General features: G+C 37.0%; 1 protein-coding gene across 1 annotated transcript in view; it reads left to right on the top strand.

The window, feature by feature from the left end:
- Nucleotides 1–21,585, top strand: part of LOC121324194 (gamma-aminobutyric acid receptor subunit alpha-2) — a 73,438-nt gene extending 51,853 nt beyond the window's left edge. The window contains exons 9-10 of the mRNA XM_041265783.1: nucleotides 7,643–7,845; nucleotides 21,151–21,585. Of these exons, the coding sequence (XP_041121717.1) occupies nucleotides 7,643–7,845; nucleotides 21,151–21,456 (509 nt within the window). The 3' untranslated portion in view covers nucleotides 21,457–21,585. The remainder of the gene's footprint in view (nucleotides 1–7,642; nucleotides 7,846–21,150) is intronic.
- The last annotated feature ends 657 nt before the right edge of the window (nucleotides 21,586–22,242 follow it).

Here is a 22,242-nt window from a genome sequence, read left to right as displayed (position 1 = left end):
CCCCTGTCTGATTTTATGCTTTTTTGCATATTTTTTTGACACATCTTCAACCAAAATCTAATATTACATAAAAGGGACCCTGAGTGAACAAATAACACAAAATTTTGATACTTATTTCATTTATTTATTAAAGTTATGCAACACCCAATCCCCCTGTGTGAAAAAGTAATTGCCCCCTTAATAACTGGTTACGCCACCTTTAGCAGCAATATCTGCAACCAAACGCTTTGTAGTTATTGATCAGTCTCACAGCGCCCTGGAGGAATTTTGGCCCACTCCTTCATGCAGAACTGCTTCAACTAGGTGACTTTTGTGCGTTTTCTTGCATAAACTGTTCATTTCAGGTCCTGGCAGAACATCTCAATGGGGTTTAGGTCTGGACTTTGACTAGGCCATTCCAAAACTTTAAATTTCTTGTTCTTCAGCCATTATGATGTAGACTTGCTTGTGTGTTTCGGATCGTTGTCTTGCTGCATGACCCAGCTGTGCTTAAGCTTCTGCTTGGCCTTACATTCTCCTGTAGATTCATTCTCTGTAGATCCATTTTCTGTTACAGAAGAATTAATGGTTCCTTCAATGATGGCAAGTCATCCACGTACTGATGCAGAAAAGCATCCCCAAATCATGACACTACCACCACCACGCTTGACTGTTGGTATGAAGTTCTTACTGTGGAATACAGTGTTTAGTTTTCAACAGACATAACGGGGCCCACGTTGGCCAAAAAGTTCCACTTTTGACTCATCTGTCCAAAGAACATTGTTCGAGAACTTTTGAGGATCATCCAGGTGCTTTTTAGCAAACTTGAGACGAGCATTCATGTTCTTCTTAGTGAGCAGTGATTTCCGCCTTGCTACTCTGCCATGAATCCCATTTTTGCTCAGTGTCTTTCTGATGGTGGAGTCATGAACACTGACCTTAGCCGAGGCGAGAGAGGTCTGCAGATCCCTGGATGTTGTTCTAGGGTTCTTTGTGACTTCCTGGATGATTTTACGCCTTGCTGTTGGAGAGATTTTGGCAGGACGGCCACTCCTGGGAAGATTCACTAATGTCCCAAACTTTCTCCATTTGGACAGTGTGGCTCTGACTGTGGTTTAGTGGAGCCCCAGAGCCTTAGAAATGACTTTGTATCCCTTTCCAGACTGATAGGCATCAAAAACCTTTTTTCCAGAGGTCTTCAGGAATTTCTTTTGATCGGCATGATGTGCCTCTAGAACCTGTGTGCTGACAACTTCACTCTGATGGTAAGGGCCAAAGTTAGTCAGATTTATATTGGGCAGGGCTGGCCCAAATCAGGGCTGATTGTTAACCAAAGTATTCAAACAGCTGACCCTAACTACCCCTTTAATTGGGTTGAGTTAACTAGGGGGGCAATAACTTTTTCACACATAAAGATTGCAGGTTTGGTTACCTTGCACACCAAACAAATGAAAGAAGCACCAAACTTTGGTGTCATTTTGTCTCTCAGACTCCCTCTGTATACTACTACAACCCATAAAAAGATCTGACCAAATTCAATGTGAAAAATGTGCAAAAATGCAGAAAATCAGAAAGTGGCAAATACTTTTTCACGGCACTGTACTTTAGAACTGTTTCTGTTCACCATAGCTCAACTGCTTAAACAAACTAAGAACAGTAGATATAAAACACTTTATTGGTATTGGACATATTATTATATATATTATTATAATATTATATATATTTATTATTATTAATAATATTATTAATTATTATTAATTATTATTATATTATTATAATAATAATAATAATAATAATAATAAAGAATATGCATGAGTTGTGTGGCTATTGACCTGGAAGTCAGAGGTCTTTTCGCAAGGGATTGTTACGATATATTTTATAAAAGACCAATTGTCAGGTGATCACACATGGGATTTCACTTTGCACAGGTTTAATTTAATTGCTCTCAGTTTACTGATGATTTTGTTTTCCCTTCTAAAAATTATTATAAGGCAAAATTGGATTTGACATGGATGCGTTTGACATGTTTTTTGAAAAAACCCACTTAAGATGGTGTGGCAAAGTGGTTGGTAAGGGGAACAGATGTCGCGGTGATGCAGTGCAGGAGTGATGAACAGACAACAGTGATTCAGTGAATAAGTGCTTTATTGCTCTTTTCCAGGTCTGGCGACCGTCAAAAATAATAAATCCCCGGCAATACACAACAATGTGTAAAGCACGGGGATAATGAAAACAAGGGCACAGTCCCGAACAAAAACAACGGTACGGTCACCAGTCCTGGGTGATCGAAAACGTGCAGGTGCTCAGTGCAGTGGTGCTCCGGATAGCTCTCCTTTCGACAGCTCCGGAGATGTGCGTTAACTGTCTATTAGCGCGACAAAGACAGACAATTACAGACAGACAGAAAATAACACACAGCACATACAACACTCTTCACAAATACTCTCTGAGAGCTCCTCTCTCCGTCTTTCTCTCCTAACGTTAACCCAAACGAAGGAGGAGATCAGCGTTACCTTGGCCCCTATATGTAATCCCGCATGATATCGAGATAAACGGTTGCAGCTGCCTTATTACTTGCAGCTGCCTCTCATTTACCTTTCAAATCAATACGGTCTTACAACAGAGTTGCGCTTCTCTCCAGGCTGACCCCCTTCCCTGACCCGGAAACAAACTGTCAGGCCAGCCCTTCCAGATACTTCTCCTCCTGTTCTTTAGCGCCCTCACAGGTCGGGAGGAAGATTCATCACCAGAACTCATCTTTCCGTCACAGATGGATATTAATCACTATGTACATGAGCAGGCAGTATGTAGTGAATGTCTATTTTATATACTCTCCAGTGGTATTGTTGACTGAAAGAAGTTCTATGCACCACTTAATTTTTTTCTGTTATGATCTAACTATTGATAACCATAACCTAAACTCCATAACCTGCGATACACAGGTTAGCCCAGTGGTCCTCAAAGTAATTTCGGCACAGGCATAAATTGATCTTACTTGGCGGTTTGCGGGCACACTGACTTAAACACTGCCTTCCCACAACATATAATATATGAGTTTTAGTGAGAGTTATTCTTAGCTCACTCTGATAAGGCCAAGTCTTGCATGGTGCGCTCATTTTTTAAATAATTTATATTAAATATGCAATGCATATATTTTTAAATAGGGTGTTTACACAGATAACCATGAATAAACTAAAATAAGAGGATAGATAGCGTCTCGCTTTGTTTCAATTTGGAAAATTTGTCAACACTACTCTGTTTTAAAGATCGCTCGTCTCCAGTACTATTATTCAGAGAAAGTCGATTCGTAACTAAATCAAGTACGGTGTTTCCTTTGTCTGGTGAAATTAAAAAAATATATAGAGAGAAAATTAAATTCTATATACTGAAATATATTATTTTTCTCAATAAGTCGGCGGAATTCAGTGCTTACTCTGCATTTTAACATCCACCTCACAAATGATTGGACAGCTGTCAGATCTTTCACTTTTCCATTGGGTACTCACTCGCCTTCAATTTTCATGCAGAATACTGTGAACGGCCTCTTTTTTCTTATGATTGGACAGGTGCGTAAAACTTGGCAAATATATGACTGTCTTATTGGTTAAACTCACTGTCAGTACCTGCCACTGAAACAGACACAGTTTATGTCCCACCCAGATAACTTATGATTGGGCTACCGCAGAGACAATGCAGATATTCAGTTGGTTGATCGTATTGCAGAGTACATATAAGCACGGCATAAGCGAGCAGCACTATCAACAGACTGCTGTGAAGCTTTTGCTGGAAAACATTTTAAAGCTTTATTTTCCCCACGCTACGATCCGCCAGAAATGTGTTCCCGACCCATAATTTAAGCACAGCTGCCGCGGGCACGAATTTGCCTGCGGGCACCACTTTGAGGACCACTGGGTTAGTCGCTACTCCTTTAGTTTTATAAGATGCTTTTTATTCAGAAACAAAAATAAAAAAAAATATAAAATAAACAAGGAATCAGAACATTTCAATCACACCCACACAAACTAGTGGGAGCTCTTCAATGAGATGACAATAAATACACTTAGATTCAATAAATGATGTTAACAGGATTTATGAATTATTTATTCTATTTTATTTATTCTATTTATTCTAAAGATACTGATTCAGAGTAATTTATTGAGCAGTTGAACTTATGTGTTTCCTTAGTGCAAATACGAATGATGCCTCTCTGTATAAGCCAAACCTTCCATCTTAAGGATGTCAGTACCCCTTCAGTTGGCAGAGGATTGTGTTTTGGTATAAAAAGTAATTTGGTTTCATCACTGAACTGGAGTTCCTATGATATCAGTGATTCCATTAGAGCAACAAGCTTCAGTGCCATAGGCACTACTCTCACCGTGATCCTAATATATGTTCTTTATTTCAAGTGAACATATTGTATCTAATTAAGACAATGTCCGTTTAGCGGGTGTTTGTCTGTGTTCTGCATACTACTATTTGTTTTCTGATCATCATTGTTAAGGGTAATCATTGTGAAAGGTACGAAGCCTTTGACCACTAGGTTATTGGTTGAAGTCTTGAGAAAGTCAGTAGAGATTGAAAGTCATGTTGATCTGGTGGCTGATGAGGGGCCTTTATGAAATAAGTTCTATGATCTCAGTATTTTCACATCACATAAAACCAACAGGGGTCAAGTGGCATCTTGCTGGCATGCTGGCAGTCTCCCAGAGAGAGCAAAGATTGGCTGGATATGGAGTCTGAACGACTCTCACTTCCTACATGGTTGGTCCCTCCAGGGAAGGGTTGAAGCAAATTGATGAAGCAGTGCAACAAACCTCATTGCTGCTGGCCATGCTGTAATGTACCATCGACAGGGATAAACAGGTCTCAAGTCTTTAGTGCTGAAACTTGCTCCTTTCAGGAGTTCAGGAATAGTCATTTAAAAATAAAATGTACATTTTACATAAATAAGTTGCAAGTTTATAAACATTTATTATTTGCATTACTTCAAAAGCCATGGTTGAGAGAAAGTTGCCTCTAGAGAGATTAGAGATGTGTTTACCTGTGTTTGCCTCACAAGACCCCCTGAGATGTGATTAATAAAGCTGTTCTGTCAGGGGAATGCACTGTTCTAGGTTGAAACCAGGGACGTGTAACAAGGCAAAAATACACCAAATCAACCCCTTCATCTCCTTAATTTGTGGAACAGCATCTGAGCCTGATGTTACTTAGCTGACATTGCCCCAAGTGTAAATCTTGTTTATGATCAACTCCACTGAACTCCAAGCAAAAAATACCTCCTTCTCCTCCATTACTGGAGTTAAAATGGTACATTTAGTTGACATTTTAAAGGTTTTGTTCCAAGTAGAGGATAAAACATACATATTATATATAATATAGAATATAAGTTTGAATATATATATATATGCACTCTTATATATATATATTATCTATATAATATAGATATAGATATTAAACACGATACAGTATCTAAAAAGAAGCCTCTTTTATTTTTTTTAAAACATAATCGTGTATGCCCTGTGGCTAATGTATGGATTGTCCCTGTTAGTTGTCAGTGTATGAATTAAAATTCAGCACTTTGTCCCAGCCTCATTAAAGTCAGAATAAAAAAAAAAAAAATGTGTGTGTCATTTCTCCTTCTGCAACTTTTCTTGTTTATAGATTCAATTAATAGCCAAGACTAGATAAATTGTCATGCAGATAATCAGAGTGTGAATTTGTTAAAGCAATTGCAGATCATGAGTCACCTAAAGTGAAATTTACAACACAGAAGACCATTCAGCAGATCCAAAAGAATATGACATGACATAATCATAAATGACTTGCTATGTGCATTTTATTTACACTATGTTTACATCATGAAAAGATTCTGAGTAAATACACAGTTAAAAGGCAGCACTAGACTTTGCACAGAGTTTGCTTTTTGGAAAGTAATCATGTACATTTCCTATTGTGTCTTGCATGCCAAGTCTGTCATTCCTGAATGAGAGTGATGTGTTGGATTTGGAATTGAAGTCATTCAGTGACAATCCAATTTTACGTGCACTACAAATGACAGTGATCAATGGTATTCACTGTAGGAGACACCTAACCGTCATACAATAGCTGTAGCCAAGCGTAAACAATTATTCTAAATCAGACAAGGACTAAACATTTCATATACTTTTGTTTATTCACTTCAGCTTGCCAATACAAGTCCTTTTTCTTCTGGTAAGGAGTAACAATGGAGAATATTATTCAAACTGGACACACCGCATAACAGATAATGGATGAAAAATGACAGAAGGAAATACAGGGAGAAATGAAACAAAGTTTCTCAACCAAACCAGTAATACAAAACAAAAACTAATATTATCACACGCTTGTATAATGCTAGAAGCAAAAATTAACATATAATGTGATAAAACAGATATAAAAGTAACCAAGTACTTATCTGACTCCTTCTTCAGGATTGTAAAATGGTGCAGATATCAGTGCGCACAGCCCCTATATGCCCTAGGGTGCGGGGGCGCGGCTGCAGGAGCCAAATACCGATTCGGTAACGGATAACATTTTGTAGTTGAAAAGGAACTTTGTACGAGCTCCTAAAGGGCTTGTTCGAGGGTGTTCAAATTCTGGACCAATGTGTTCTCTGGAGCACCAGCGATGTTGTTTTAAACCATGAACTAGGTCTAGTATTATACAGGCTAGCAGCCCACCCTGCTGTTTTCTCCTTCTGCACATACAGTGCACTATGTAGGGATATATAGGTAGAAGGTCTTGCAATGTATGTTTCTTCCTATATTAAGAGTTAGTTTAATGGAATTATGGGGCAAATGGGAGTCATGACCATACTGCCTTATAATACGCTTATAGCCACCTTATAATGAGGGAGCACTGTATTTGATTAATCCACACAAAAGCTTTTCCTTTGTGCCTACCTCTGTATTTCTTTAATGCAGTGAACAACATGGCAGGGGAACCCTCCCTAACAGGCTGGTTGATGTATTCCTACACTTGACAAAACAATACTAGTAATATACTGTAGGTTTACTACTAAAGTAGTCATTTTATTCATATGTGAATGGTGATAAACTGTAGCTAAAAAAAAACTACATGTGCACATAATAATTTTCTCTCATATCTCATCTTTTTTTTTCTAATCCATGCTACCACTTGTGTATACTTTTTCAGTTATATGTACTGTTTACATTTTTTCTACTAACTAGTCAAAGTCAATTAAAAGGAGTTGAATGTGGAAAGTATGTAAACTGGGACAAATGACTACATAATGGTAAGCCTTTGAAGAGCTTGAGTTTGAAGCTAAAAATATGCATTTTGTAAAGCAACAGCATATGTGCTTCAGTGTTGTTTTATAATGAGTTCACCAGTTTGGATGTTCAGTATATACTGTGTTGTGTTTTACACGTGTACTGTAAGGAACAGATGACAAGCAAATGAATGACCTTTAAAAGAGATCTGAGGACATGTCATTGTTTGGTTGTTTATAAAATACTGAAGGCTGAAATATAAATGCATCAAATATAACTGGTCCCAATGCCTTTGGCTTGAACTATTTTACCAAAATAAATATATTTTATAGCTTAGAAAACAAGAATGAAAAGAAAATAGAAGTATTTTATATTAAATATTTTATGTTCCTTCATCTGTTTACCTTCCTCAGGAGTAACAACTGTGCTGACGATGACAACTCTGAGTATCAGCGCTCGCAATTCCCTGCCTAAAGTGGCTTACGCAACAGCCATGGACTGGTTCATAGCTGTGTGTTATGCCTTTGTCTTCTCTGCGTTGATAGAATTTGCCACAGTGAATTACTTTACAAAGCGTGGATGGGCCTGGGATGGTAAAAGTGTAGTGAACGATAAGGTAAAGTATAACCTTTTTTTATTCACCCAAGCAATACAATTATTCTTGGTCATACATTGTAAATGTATGAAGCACAGTAAAATGCTTCAAACTTTTCAAGGTGTTTGATCATTGTATTTTACAGACCAATGTCATTAAATTATATGCAAGTACAGAATGCTATGCTAGAAGTCCTATGCATGCTGCGCAGATCAATGTATTTTACTTGTATGTACAGCTAAAGGCTGGTAGATGTAGTAAACTGGTGTAGGTACTTTGATATTTACTTACATTCCTTGAGACTTGGTGAAAACATGGTGGAAACCGCTGTGGCAACACATTTTGTAGTGATGGAAAAATCAACTGCAGCTTGTGTGTCACATTATACTGTGGATGCTGAAGACATGGTAACTAAAATACAATAATTCTGCTGCAGTTATGTTGTGGCTGGGATTTAACAGCATGTTCTCTCTGTTACATGGTGCACCCCGCCCCTGTGTGTATTTGTATTATTTTGCATTTGTGTTATTATTCAAAACGTATTATGTAGTTATTGTTGATGTTTTGTTTGGCAGGGAAGGAGTTAAAAACCTTCCCTGCTAGAAAGTACTGGTACAGAATGTGGCTGTCTTCACACTGGCTAATTGATTGTCAGTTTGAGGACAGCCGCATCAATATAAAAACCTGCAGCTTTGGCTGATCAAGGCGGGTGTGTTCAGAGGCGGAACGAGACATGAGTGAAAGAGAAACAAAAAGCTTAAATATAAAAATTGCTACATGTGCTGATTATACACCAGCATGATACTTGTTTTGTTTTGTTTCGTGTCTGTTTTGTTTGTCTATTTGTTTTGGCCATCGTGCTGTTTATTTTGTGTTTTGTTTTGTTAAAACCCTTTGTTTTTTTAATAATTAAAATGCGCCCCAGCGCTTTTCATACCCCAGTACTATCTGTGTATCTATTCTCTTCCGGGTCTGACGTCACCACGAAGCTATCCTGTCACATTCTCTTTAAACTTTGTCTGTTTCAAATGAACCTGCAGGTGTACTGTGTTAGACAGCTGTCAAATAGACTGGTTTCATAATGCTACAGTAGAAGAAGCCAGTGATGGCAACAATGGCAAAGCACTGCATTCTTCTATGCTGAAAAACTAAGACCTAAGGTACTGCGCTCAAGGCGGAGCTTTCCCGAAGTAAGCAAGCTAAATTAATTGCGTATTTCATTATTGTTTAGTTTATTTCTTTCAACGCTACCTGCATTTAATGAAGCTATAATTAGCATTTTTTAAAAATTAAATTATATTTTCTGACGACGAAGAAATGAGCTTAAAACTATTTTCTAGCTGTACAATCCTTAAAGGAAATTGATCACTTTACTGTGTAAAGGATGCAGTCACTACACTACACACCGTTGGTTTCATAAAGACATTCTGTCAGGAGACACGCCTCTTTAAATCTTGCAAATAACACTACATAATTAGGAAAGAAACAATTGAGAGGATTATGCGTTTACATGAAAAGGAGCGCTATTTAAATTACAATTGGGTAATACATAGCAGTGAACGTGTTTTAGAGCAACCAGTCAGTCAACATGCCTTTATCACTGTTAAATATTTTATCTTGGTTATTATAATGCTAGTAAAACACTGAACTTAATTTGTGGAGTACTGTACATAGGATTACTCTCACATGACATAGCTGGACTGTACATAGGATTACTCTCACATGACATTGCTGGACTGTACATAGGATTACTCTCACATGACATTGCTGGACTGTACATAGGATTACTCTCACATGACATTGCTGGACTGTTGCTAAACTTTTATATTTTTTATTGTTATTGTAAATGCCAGCAATAAGCTAAACATGTCTTTTTAAAATACCTTTATTTGTAGACTGAACTACTATGTTAGTGGAAGACTGTAAATATGATTCTCACAATTGTGCTGGAAATGTGGTTTTCTGAACTGTTTAATATAATTCTTAGGTTTCCCTTTTTTTTTTTTTTTTTTTTTTTTTTTTTTTTTTAATGCCAGCAATGAGCCAAGTGATATTTATAAACATTATGACAGGTTTGAAGTGTCTTCAGGTGCTTTACTTACTATTACAGCAACACGAGTCTGATTGGAAAAAAAAAAAAAAAAAAAAAAAAAAGTGTGGTAATATTTATTAAATGTACTTATTTTAACTACCAACATTATATTTATGTTCAAATGCCATATTTAATTATTAATACGTTGATGAAACTTGGCAACAAACGGAATTGGCCATTTTTGTAAAACAGAATTTGGTGTTCCCAAGAATGGAGCAATTAGTAGCCCTAGAGATGGTTACTATTGAAGGCAGTGCAGATGCCAGTGTTTTATGCAGTAGTATAAAGCATTTTTATGCATGCCACCAGTTAAGCATGCAGTCTATATCTATGATAACAACCGACAGCACTGCATAGGATCAGAGGATGATTATTATTCAAAATCAGAGGCAGAGCCACAACAAATGTCTTGTTTAAATTTAAAGTAAATTGTAAAATTGTTGAGATACTTGTGTTGGAATATTGTTTCAAAGTATATAATGCAACAAAAATATGTTAAAAGGGTTAATGTGTGGCCGAAGGTTTCTCACTGATAATTTACCCTTTCTCAGTCAAAACGGCAAGTTTCTTAATATCTAAAAAACTTACACTGGTAGAGTAAATGGAGAAATGCAAATGTACCTTTTGCATATCCAAAGACCTTCAAATTCTATGTACATGATGAAGACCATCTACTCATAGCATGCAGTGTGCAGAAATACACACTGTACTTAAAAGCAGCAAAATCAATAATAAATAAATTAATTGCAGTTGGTTAACAAATATGAACAATGCACTCATATCTAATGCAAGACAGCAAATCCAGCTGAGCTGTCCTGGGGCTTCATTTAGGTATGGCAAGTTCCTTTTATTTAAGACCATTTCAATACGCTAGCCCTAGCACACATGGGAGCAATGTTTTGAAAGGAACCAAAATTATTTGGATAATGTGGTTACTTCATTCCAACTGGCTTTCCTTTATTTTTATAAGCAAATTGTCAAGTGCATTTCCTTTCATGTGAACCTGGACTACTCATCTCCCCTGGCTCTGATGAGGGTCAGTTCCAATGTCATTAACATATGAATCGCTGTTCTTCTTTGAGCATAAAGCCTGGGTTGACTTGGTTTTCATTATTATCGGTATTCTTTATTACTGTTTGGTGTTTTTGTAGGAGTGTGTATGTTAATTACAAAGTTAATTACTTCCAGCCTTGGCATTTTATGTTTATAGCTTGGATGTGCAGGAGAGCAATACATAGTGTTCCCCAGTCAGATTAATATGCATTGTGGCAGATCATTAAAGTACTGCAAATGTTTATTTATTTTTAGGATAAATAGAACATAATTTGATTTCGAGGCTTATCAGAGACTCAGTTTGATCATGGGAAACAGATAGAAGGGTAGATAATGTAGCATCTGCAGCAGCTTCAATAAATATTTTAATATCAGTAGTTTTGTAAAGTTCTAAACAAAAAAAAAAAAGAGGTGTACTTTCTGAACTGGATATCCACAGCAGATACTTATATAGAACTTGGAAATTGACTTTTAACTACAAATCTGACAACGCTACCTCTAAAAACATGTGCTGGTGAATCCAATGTACTCAACCTGCCTGGATGAGGTTTAAAGCCGACAGGCACAAACAGAATCATTTCACAGAGTGGAGCTTTATAATGTGTGTTTCCTCTGGGTAGTCAGAGGAACACAAAGAGTAGGTAAAGTGTTATGGGATTTAAACTGGAAAAAATATCTGCATTCAGGTGTGACAAGAATAAAAAAAGAAATGAAAAAAGGTGTATGTCTGGAAGAGGCTGTTATTCAAAGTATAAGGAGCAAATACTGGGGTGGCAACCATGTACTGTTGGTGAAATGAAAGTCTTGCTGCTTTAAGATGGCTGGACCATTTAAATTCATAACAGGGGTGCAATGAAGGGGTGGGCTTAGGGGGCTGGAGATTTTGGATAATTTCAACTGTCAACAAAGGAACCTTCTGAGCTGCATTGGGTCTTCGTTTAGCTGGAGCAGAGAGGAGAAAGTCAAGCAAAACTTTCAATCCACTCCGGGAAATACATCATGCCTGAGCTAGAAAATTCAAAATGAAATAATAGCAGCTATGGGCCATGAAATTCAACAACAAATTGCTGCAGATGTTTTGAGAGCAGAGTTCTTTTGGTGTTCACTGACGAAACAACAGACTTATCCCAAAAGGAGCAGCTGCGTATCTCTGTACACTATGTTCACAAGAAAACCAGTTGAGGATTCTTTAACCTACATTCACGTGGAGGATACAACCAGCTCCGGCTTAGCTTCTGTAATTCTTCAGCAGCTGAAAAACTTGAAAATCTCCAGGCACAAGGTTATAATGGAGCCAGTGCAATGAGCGCATTTTCTGTGTTGTTCAAACAAAAATCAAAGAGAAATACCCATTAGCTATGTACATGCACTGCTGCAATCATGTCTTAAATTTGGAATCAGTAGTGCAGCAGCACTTCCAGCTACTTGCATCACTATTGTGCTGCTGTCCACTCAAGACTCAAGCCCATGTGCGAAACCCGGTGGGTAGAGGACAATGACATTATGGTTGTATTTGTGGAACGATTGACAGCTGTTACTGATGCCCTAGAGGAAATGAAAAGCATGCCACATGGGGAAGCTGCACTCAAAGCTCAAACATTGTTCTGTGCCATGAGCAATATTCAATCTATTGTCACCATGACATTCATAGAAAGCATTTTGAGTGTTATGCTGCCATTGCCCAGCATACTACAGAAAACAAACCTAGACATTGTTGCTGCTAATCAGTTAATAGAAGTTCTCCATGTAAAAAATGAGATAACCATGAAAGAGTATTTAGATCCACCTTTACCAAAACAGTTAGCATACTTGAAGAGCTGATATACAAAAACATTACAGCAACTACCCAATAGAAGAGCCAGAACATTTTGGCAATCAGTCTTTGTGCCATGTCTCAACTTTGTGATCTCTGAATTGACCAACCATTTTGCGGATTTACACAAGACAGATGGAAAGCACTGGTGCTTGTTGCCTAAACACCTGGCTGATTCTCCTGACGAATCAATAATGGAGCCAGTTCAGGTAAGAGATTAGGTATTGCATACAGTGTTGTTACTAATTTTCAAATGGGCTTTGTTAAAGAATATATTCACAGGAGTTAGGAACAGAAATATGATTTAATTTTACTATAGTGTGAAAGATGGTGATGGTCATTTTATAAACAAGTTGAGATGGACCTGCTCTTTGTAACAATGGAATTTGTTCTGTTTGCATTTATTGTGCATCTGCTCTTGCTCTAAAATCTGAACATTTGTTGTCTAAAAGTTTAAATTATTTTTTTTTTTGTATCTTTGGCTTTTGAATGAGTGGATCCCAACTTGTTTGCCATGTGCTGATTGGGACTCGCGCTCCTGTAATATACATTTGTTGTATGGGTTTGTTTTTAAGGCGCAGTAACTTTTGCACTTCTCCTGAGACAATCATTTGATATCATTGTAGGTATCTCAGTCAGATGTCTCACAGTCCGCTATGGTTGCTGCTGAAGCAGACAGGTGGTACTTCAAATGGGCAAATGTACCAGCAGAAGAAATGCCACAGAATGCAATGGAAACACTGGTGCACTGTAATGCCACAATCTATCCGAATATCGCCCAGCTACTGAGAATTGTGGCTACGCTGCCGGTATCAACTGCTAAGGCAGAGAGATCCTTCAGCACTTTCTGGCGAATTAAGAGCTATACACGCTCAACTATGGAGGAAAACCGACTGGCTGAATTAGCACTACTGGCAGTGCATCACAGTCGGCGCATCTCAGTAGAGAATGGGATTGATGCTCACACTCTCATCCAGACTCTGGTTTTGTTCATTAATATTTACTGGACTTCTGCTACTTGGCAGGTTAACCTGAGCCCCCTGTAAGGAAAATTCTGGTGTGATTCACCATAATACCATGTATTGACAAGCATCGTGTATCATGTTGGGATTAGTGTAAAATGTAAAACATACAGTAACAAGGTTGAATAAGACTCAATTTCAAGGAATAGCCCTAAACTAGTAAACATTCTATGTCACTGTACTTTATTGTATTAACTGGTGTCAATACAGTGGTCAATAAACACAACACTGGGATTAATACAGGGTTAAAGGTCTATCGATGTTTAGGACATTAAAAGAGACCCCGATATGTGTTATTGTTAAAAATGTTCCAGTGATACACAGAACAAAGAGATTGTATAAAGGGATTACAGCATGGAAACATAAGAGAACAGTCTGAGACCAAATAATATATAATACAGGCGTACTCCACTTAAACAGACTCCAAGGGTCAATGGAAATCAGTACTTTATAAACAAAGTACATAGAAAAATACATGTGTGAGGCAGAAAGGAGGCTTTAAATATGGGAGATTGGCCAATAGCAAGGTGAGTTAATTCCCCTGAGAATGCTAAGCTTAAAACTTGACATATGTATAAGGCCCATCTTCCCTAAGCTGGATAAATAATGTACTGCTCATTGAGAGCTACACGGTTATTTTCTGCAATTCAGATCTAACACTTATAACGATCATGAGACTAATAACCTTTGACTAGTTGTAATGTCTTATAAATAAGTACAGCATTTGTGAAATGCAGAAGCAAAACTCTTATTGTAATCAACAATTCCTCAAAAAAAAGCCCAAACCCCTATGTCAAAATCTGTATTATTGCAGGGTGTCTAATAACCTTACAGAATCAGCTGGACCTAAACCAAACTTTTCACCATAATAAGAATAAGCAGGGGTTGTTTTATACTGAACACTAGTAAATGGTGAAATGTGTGGACGGTAAGTTGGATCTATTTGTTTTATAACGTACCAATTATCAGAACTGCAATTCTGTTTGTTTTGTTTTTGTTCTCGGGAGTGTATTACTGGGTATTAACAGTGGGGCAATTTCCGTGGAAAAAGAAAAATAAGTCTCACCTTTTTTTTTTTTTTTTTTTTTTTTAGCCAGAGAAATTGTCGTTTCAAATGCAATAACCTAATTAATATTAAAATGCAGGAGAGTATATTTAAATGTTTACATCTGGCCTTGCATGACTTCTCATATCATACAGCTTTCTTAAACTGGGTTTCCAAGAAGGTTGTGCGCCTTTATGGCTGTATTACTGGTAATTGTTGAACATTTTTCATTCTATATATTATTATTATTATTATTATTATTATTATTATTATTATTATTATTATTATTATTATTATATTAGACATTTAGCAGATGCTTTTATCCAAAGAGACAGATACTAGGGTTGGTCTATGCAACTGCTGCTGCAGAGTCACGTCTCATCTGAAGGATATGTACATGTTTTGCTACAGAACTGTAGCTTTTAGCAAATCTGATCCTTATAGTCTACTAATGGAGCTAAAATACCAGCACTTTATGTTAATGATATAAAAATGATCCAGTCAAAATGTTTTTGTACTTTAAAACAAATCTTGCTCAATTAATTTGCTCAAGCCTAGTGCTGTCAGTAGACAGCAGCAATAATACAGCAAAGCTAATTTAATACATATTTTGGGACAAACGTGACTTTTTTGATAAGTAATCTCTGTGTATAGAAACACCTGCTAAGAGAACACCTTTGTGGTGAAACAGATTTTTCCCATTGTAAATGCTTCGCCTAAAGGAACAGGAACTTCGCTTAAAAGAACGCCTTTTTGGCATCGATAAAGATTCATTCACAACTGTACTGTTTTGTAACCTGATAACTCATCCTTAAACTTAAATTCAAATGGTTTCAAAGTGACTGGTTTATTAAATCTTTCCAGAACCACCGTCATTTTTCATTGCCTCGTTTTATATTCTGATTTCCATGGGTGCACCTCCTCAGTACAGAATGGCATGTAAACAAACGGCGAACGCACTGCTGTTTCTCTTGCTATAAAAAAGCTGTAAATTCCTCAAGAGTTTGAAAAAATCGGACACAAGTCGCGGAGTTGCTGGTGTTTTCCTTTCTGGTGAGCTGCTTCACCATTCTGTTAAATAATTGTGTGCATGTCTTGATAGGAGGCTGTGTGGTCAAACAAGATTGTAACCAGGAGGTCTCTGGTTCTCAGCCACTGGGGCAATGTACAAGCAAAAACTGAAAAGCGTGACAGCAGATCTCTTGTGCTTTTATGGCCATACTCATGATTTAATCTAGAGCTGCTGCTGCATTTATTAACATGCGAAGGTGCTGTATTAATTTAGTTTGGCTTTTTATTATTATAGTTTATCAACATACAGTTGCCCATTGCTTCTCTCTTATTCTGTTTATTTCATATGTTGATGCACGTATGTCGTGACAAGTATTAAATGTTAATTTTTTTTTATTTATTGGTTCATATTGGCCCAGAAAAGCAAAGTGTTTGACGGTCAGAAAGGGCTTTTTTTGGCGGAATTGTAGCTTTTCGACTGTGTTTAGTGATCCATCCCAAAATCAGAAATGGCCAGAAACCTCAATTCTGACAGTTCAGGGAACGTTATGCAAATGAAGTGGGTACCTAATTAGCATACCCCCGTGCAAAACTCAAAAGGGATCATGAGTCTTTTCCGTCTAAAAGAGTTCCACTTGTTTCAAATTGTCCTAAACAGGTTAAATGTGTAAGCTTACACTTTCAGGAAGGTGGAGAGGGGTCAGCATCCATTGCATTCATGTCAATTGTGATAAACAGCCTATGTGAAATTGTCAATATCAACTTGTTAACTGGAGAAAAAACAATACCATCGACAGTGTACGTTTAACTCTTGATTTGATATTTTACCCACATCATCAGATATTTTTGACTTAATTATTTTTGTGAGATTATTGCAGGTTTACCAAAACATAAACAACAGGCCTACTAGCCAGTTTGAATTATTTTAAGTGATTAATTCCACATCAATCGGAAATGCTCAGATTCACTTTTATTTTAATGAAATGATTGAAAAGATGTTATTGCATGCATGTAAAATAGCTAAAGTGTCTAGATTTTAAACTGTTTATTATTATTATTATTATTATTATTATTATTATTATTATTATTATTATTATTATTATTATTAAAAACAATGTTTTGGAATTACATTTATTCATTTGATCACATTGTAGTCATTCTTTTGGCTTTGAATAAATGTTTATTTTTATTACAGGATGCCTCACTTTGGCACTTCTTGCTGAAGGATTGCCTTGTTCCTCAGGATCTGCTATTTTCGGAACTGCTGATGACGTGAAACCTGTCATTTGCGTCATTTACATGCAGATTTCCCATTTAAATACAAAACAGTGTTTCCGCCACTTTTTATGTTAATTACACCCATTCCGACTATCAGAAACCCTCAGAAAAGTGTTTGATTTTGTGGCGGAAAAAAAAAAAAACATTGGGATAAGTGTCGGGTTAAAACTGGCGGAGATAGCAAGTTTCGAACTGTTAAAACTGGCGGGGCCATTGTGTCTGGTGGTCAACTCCGTCTTTGAGAATAGTTCAGCAAAGAGAACACTTTGTTTGCTTCCCGACTATTATACTCATGATAGATGATACTTAAGCTAGTGTATAATGAATTGCATCCTATTGCTAAGGGGAACAATCTATGACAAAGCAATCAGCTATCCAATGACCAATGACGAAGACAACAAAAGACAGTGTAAAAAAGGGCTTTGTTATGTATTCATTGCAAATGGCAATAATCTGAAATGTTTAAAAAAAAACAAAAAAAAAAAACACCGAATGAAACGGTCTTTAAACACCTCAACTGTATTCTTTTTTGTTCCATTTGGTCAAAGAAGCTTGCTAATAAAGGATTGCTTGACGCAGACTTCAGTTATAGTATAAAGTTACGCAAGGTTACGTCACAAACTGGATTTGCACTGCTGAAGTCTCGTAAACATAATGCTTCCATGCAAAAAAAAAATAAATACAACCTGACCCATTTTGAATGCGGTGTGGGAATCATTTGTTGTTATTGTGGACCAAGCTTGTTTTGCAAAGCGCAAATCTGACATCGCAATTCCATTTGCTGTTGTGTTAAGTTTGTAATAAAATCATGCATTTACGAGGAATAAACACTGTCTGTAGTTCAGCCAGATTTCCCGGTTAACTGGATAAAAACCCATTGCTTTAATACTGTATCTAGTCAGTGCATATACTAAGCTGGGGAAAGGAAAAGCCTGCCACTGTTTTCTCGGGCCGGGTCGGATCCAGGTCTAATAACAAGAATTTTACATCGGGTCGGGTAAATAATTGTTGGTTTGCGGTCGGGTTAATTAATTTGGACCTCTGAAGTCCTCTACTGCATAGAGATCTGGCCATTGATATGTACCAGTGAACTGAAACTGATTTTCCTTTGTGCTTGCACTGTATCACAGGGATACACAGAAGCATGGTACCTTGGGGTTTATACTACATCATCGCAGCAAATACACACAGATTTTCCTTGGTGGTTATACTTGTGTGTCAGTGAACTGAAGCAGATCCTTTTCTACAGAGTGGCAAAAAACAGAGACAGATTATCCTTGGTCTTTATAGCATAATGATAAACAACCAGCTGTATTTTCCTGAGTATCTAAATGATGACGTGGTAGCAAATTTAAATGAATTTCCCCTGGCGTTTACACTTAACGTGTCAGTGACCTGAACTTAAGTTCATCTTCATTGGTATATGCCCTATTATGGAAGTGAAACAAAACATGATTTCCCTTGAGTTTTACAGTGTGGTGCTACATAGCATAATCTAGGAATATGAATAATCACATTGTAACCCTTTCCTGATTTTCATTATGCTTAAGTGTAATCAAGAAAGGTATTGAGCATGCATAACTGCGTGCTAGCCAAACAATTTCTTTCGACCACAGCACTGTGGGAATTTATACGAATATCACACTTTGAACCCTCTGTACAGTTTGCATACCTTTTGTAAATTGTCACATTGTCCTGTCATGTTGCCATAACTAACTATGTCAGTAACAGTTTACCATATTACTAAATTACTACCGTGCTTATAAACAGTATTCTCTAAAGGGTCACTTTGTAAAGAGGTCAGGATATCCCAGTTACAAATATATACTATACACAATACAGCTGGTTTTACAGACCTATATTGGCACTCAGGAAGTCCAAGGCCAGACTGGGCTTGTGAAACCATCGGAGAAAAAGGATACTGCAAGTGAAAAACAAAAATAGCCTACCCCTTAAGGCTAAATTAATTAATTAAATTTTTACCAGCAACATAATATATTCTGTGCCCCCTTCAATAGCTAAAATACTTTTAAAAAATGCTATTAAATCATTAACACTTTTTAAAGATAACTTTAAAACATTTCACATGATTAAAAAAGAAGACACCTATTATTTATTAAAGGAAAAAAAGTCAAATACGAAAGGCCCTGCCTAATGAAAAGTGGTATTTAATGCCAGAGAAAAACTAAATGTAATTAGGCTGCAGGGGTGGCAAGAACATTACATGTTCAGAATGTTCAGTTACACTAGATGATATTCATGTATAAGTTCTATAGTACTGTGACAGTAATGTAAGCACACATGATTTGCATCGTTCACGCTGTCAACCAAGCAGGAGCACATTCAATTAACCTGAACCCCTATGATCTGTTTTTCTCATGAGGTTAATTTGAGTTTTCCAGACTCGGATGCAGCTTGAACGTGCAGATGAGAATGATTAATTTAGGCTATTAGTCCATTTGGAAAAGTCACACACTTTCATTGGATACCAGGGTTGATGTCTCATAAAATGTAGGCATTATGATTATGCTATAACTGACCTCAGGTGTGACACTTGTTATATTTAGATTGATGCCTTAGCCTTATCCTCTCCCATCAATGATTACACCGTGTAACATTTTTTTTTTTTTTTGGTTCCTGGGTAGTAAGTGTTATTTCCTAATTTCTTATGCCTCAAAAGTATAGAAAATGGCTATTATTCCCCACAAACTTTGCTTTTGTGACCAGGACAGTGATATTTTGAAATGTACCTATTTTCCAGAACATTCCAGATAGATTCAGTGCTGAGTAAACTTGGAGTAACTTCTAGAACTTTCCAGTAATATAAATAGTAGTATAAATACAGGGGCCTTAAGCCCACCAGTTCAGTTTAGTTCCAGCTGCCTAAGTGGATACATATCTGCATTTTTCTGAGATGGCATCAAGAGGCTGCAATGGTGGCATTCCTGATGGGTCTCCAAGGCGGTTTTACGAAGTTTCCCTGCTATCTTTGCCTTTGGGACAGCAGGGACATCAAGGCGCACTACCACAGGCGGGACTGGCCACAGCAGACCGAGTTCTCTGTGGGGAGGAACAACGTCAAGTGGGAGCCACTGGTGGACTCCCGGAAGGTGCTGATGCCACCACTGCACATCAAATTGGGCCTTATGAAACAATTTGTCAGAGCTCTAGATAAGGAGTACGCAGCCTTCAAGTACCTTCAAGACTTCTTCCCTAAGCTGTCTGAGGCAAAGGTCAAAGCCGGTGTCTTCGTCGGACCACAGATAAAGAAGATCCTGGAGTGTAATGAATTCCCCAAGAAGCTCACTGGCAAGGAGAAAGCGGCTTGGAACAGCTTTGTTGCAGTGGTTCGGGGCTTCCTGGGCAATCACAAGGCCGAAAACTATGTGGAGCTGGTTGAGACTCTGGAGAAGAACTATGGAACAATGGGCTGTAGGATGTCCCTCAAAGTCCATATCCTTGATGCTCATCTTGATCAATTCAAGGAGAACATGGGAGCGTACTCGGAGGAGCAAGGCGAGCGCTTCCACCAGGATATACTGGACTTTGAACGCCGCTACCAAGGACAGTATAACGAGAACATGATGGGTGACTACATTTGGGGGCTGATTCGTGAAAGTGATTTACAGTATAATCGTAAATCTCGAAAAACTACCCACTTCTAAATCTTTTGTAGTCATTTTTGTATTACTTTAGTATAAATCCATGTTAATTTGGATTCATATGTTGTTTTTTTCTGACTTTATATGAACGAAAAGACCGTTTTCTCATTGGAAATAGGTAAATTTCAAAATGTCACTGTCCTGGTCACAAAAGCAAAGTTTGTGGGGGATAATAGCCATTTTCTATACTTTTGAGGCATAAGCAATTAGGAAATAACACTTACTACCCAGGAACAAAATTTGTGTTACAGTGTTATTAACACTGCTCCGTTTGTATATATCAATTCTGACTATAATGAATGCCACAAAAATGACCTTTCAAAACCACTGCTCTTCATTTGTTTTCACAGAAAAAAGAAAAAGCCTCCATCATTAAGAAAAACAATGCATATGCAGTAGCTGTCGCTAACTATGCACCAAATATCACCAAGGACTCTGTACTGCCCACCATTTCAAAAAGTGCCACAGCAGATCCGAACAAGGCAAAGCCAGAAGCAAAACCACAGGAAGCCAAGAAGACATTCAACAGTGTAAGCAAAATCGATAGAATGTCCAGAATATTATTCCCGGTTTTATTTGGATCCTTTAACTTGGTATATTGGGCCACATATTTAAACAGAGAACCAGCCATAAAAGATCTTGTACCGTCAAAGTAGATGGTCAGATCTTGCTGTATAACATTCTAAATATCGGACTAAGGATATGCCAAATAAAACAAATAACTGCTAATCTATGTGCTAACATAGGATAGCCAGACACTAAAACAAAAAATACCTTGTTTACTATCCCAGCAGTGCTTGTTTTTTTTTTTGTTTTTTTGTTTTTTTTTATATATATATAGGATTGCCAATAGAGGGTTACATAATTGTTCTGTAATTTATTTTCATAATATGTACAATCTCTCATTTGTTTGTAATGTTTCTTTAAAATTAGTTATGCTTTAATAATGTTTATAGCCCTCGCAAAATATCAGTTCTTTCTGTTTCTGTAGGAAGATCACATTTAGTTGTACAGTATGCTTTTGTCATTTTTTTAACTTCAGAATTTTTTTAGATAAAAACTCCTGTAGGCAGCCAGTGTATAATCTAGTCTTGTCTTCAGTTAGTGAAGTTTTAGAGGACCAAAACACTTACAAGTGCTTACATTTAAAATACATTTCAGAACAAAATATTTTCTATTTAATTTACACTAATATTAAGAGACATAAAACTCTTTTCCAGGTTTTACCACTATAAAAGTAAACAATCAGTTTTATTCAGCTCAATTGATCAGACATAAAGTACTTTGAAAGAACGGACAAAAACAAACCCTGAAAATTATTGTTTGGCAGGAATAGTTTTATTGGTTATACTGTACAATCGCATATGAGCATGCATATATATATATATATATATAGTATATATATATATATAATATATATATATATATATATATATATATAT

This window comes from Polyodon spathula, chromosome 1 (genome assembly GCF_017654505.1).
Source record: "Polyodon spathula isolate WHYD16114869_AA chromosome 1, ASM1765450v1, whole genome shotgun sequence".
NCBI lineage: Eukaryota > Metazoa > Chordata > Actinopteri > Acipenseriformes > Polyodontidae > Polyodon > Polyodon spathula.
This window is presented reverse-complemented; position numbering and strand designations above follow the sequence as displayed.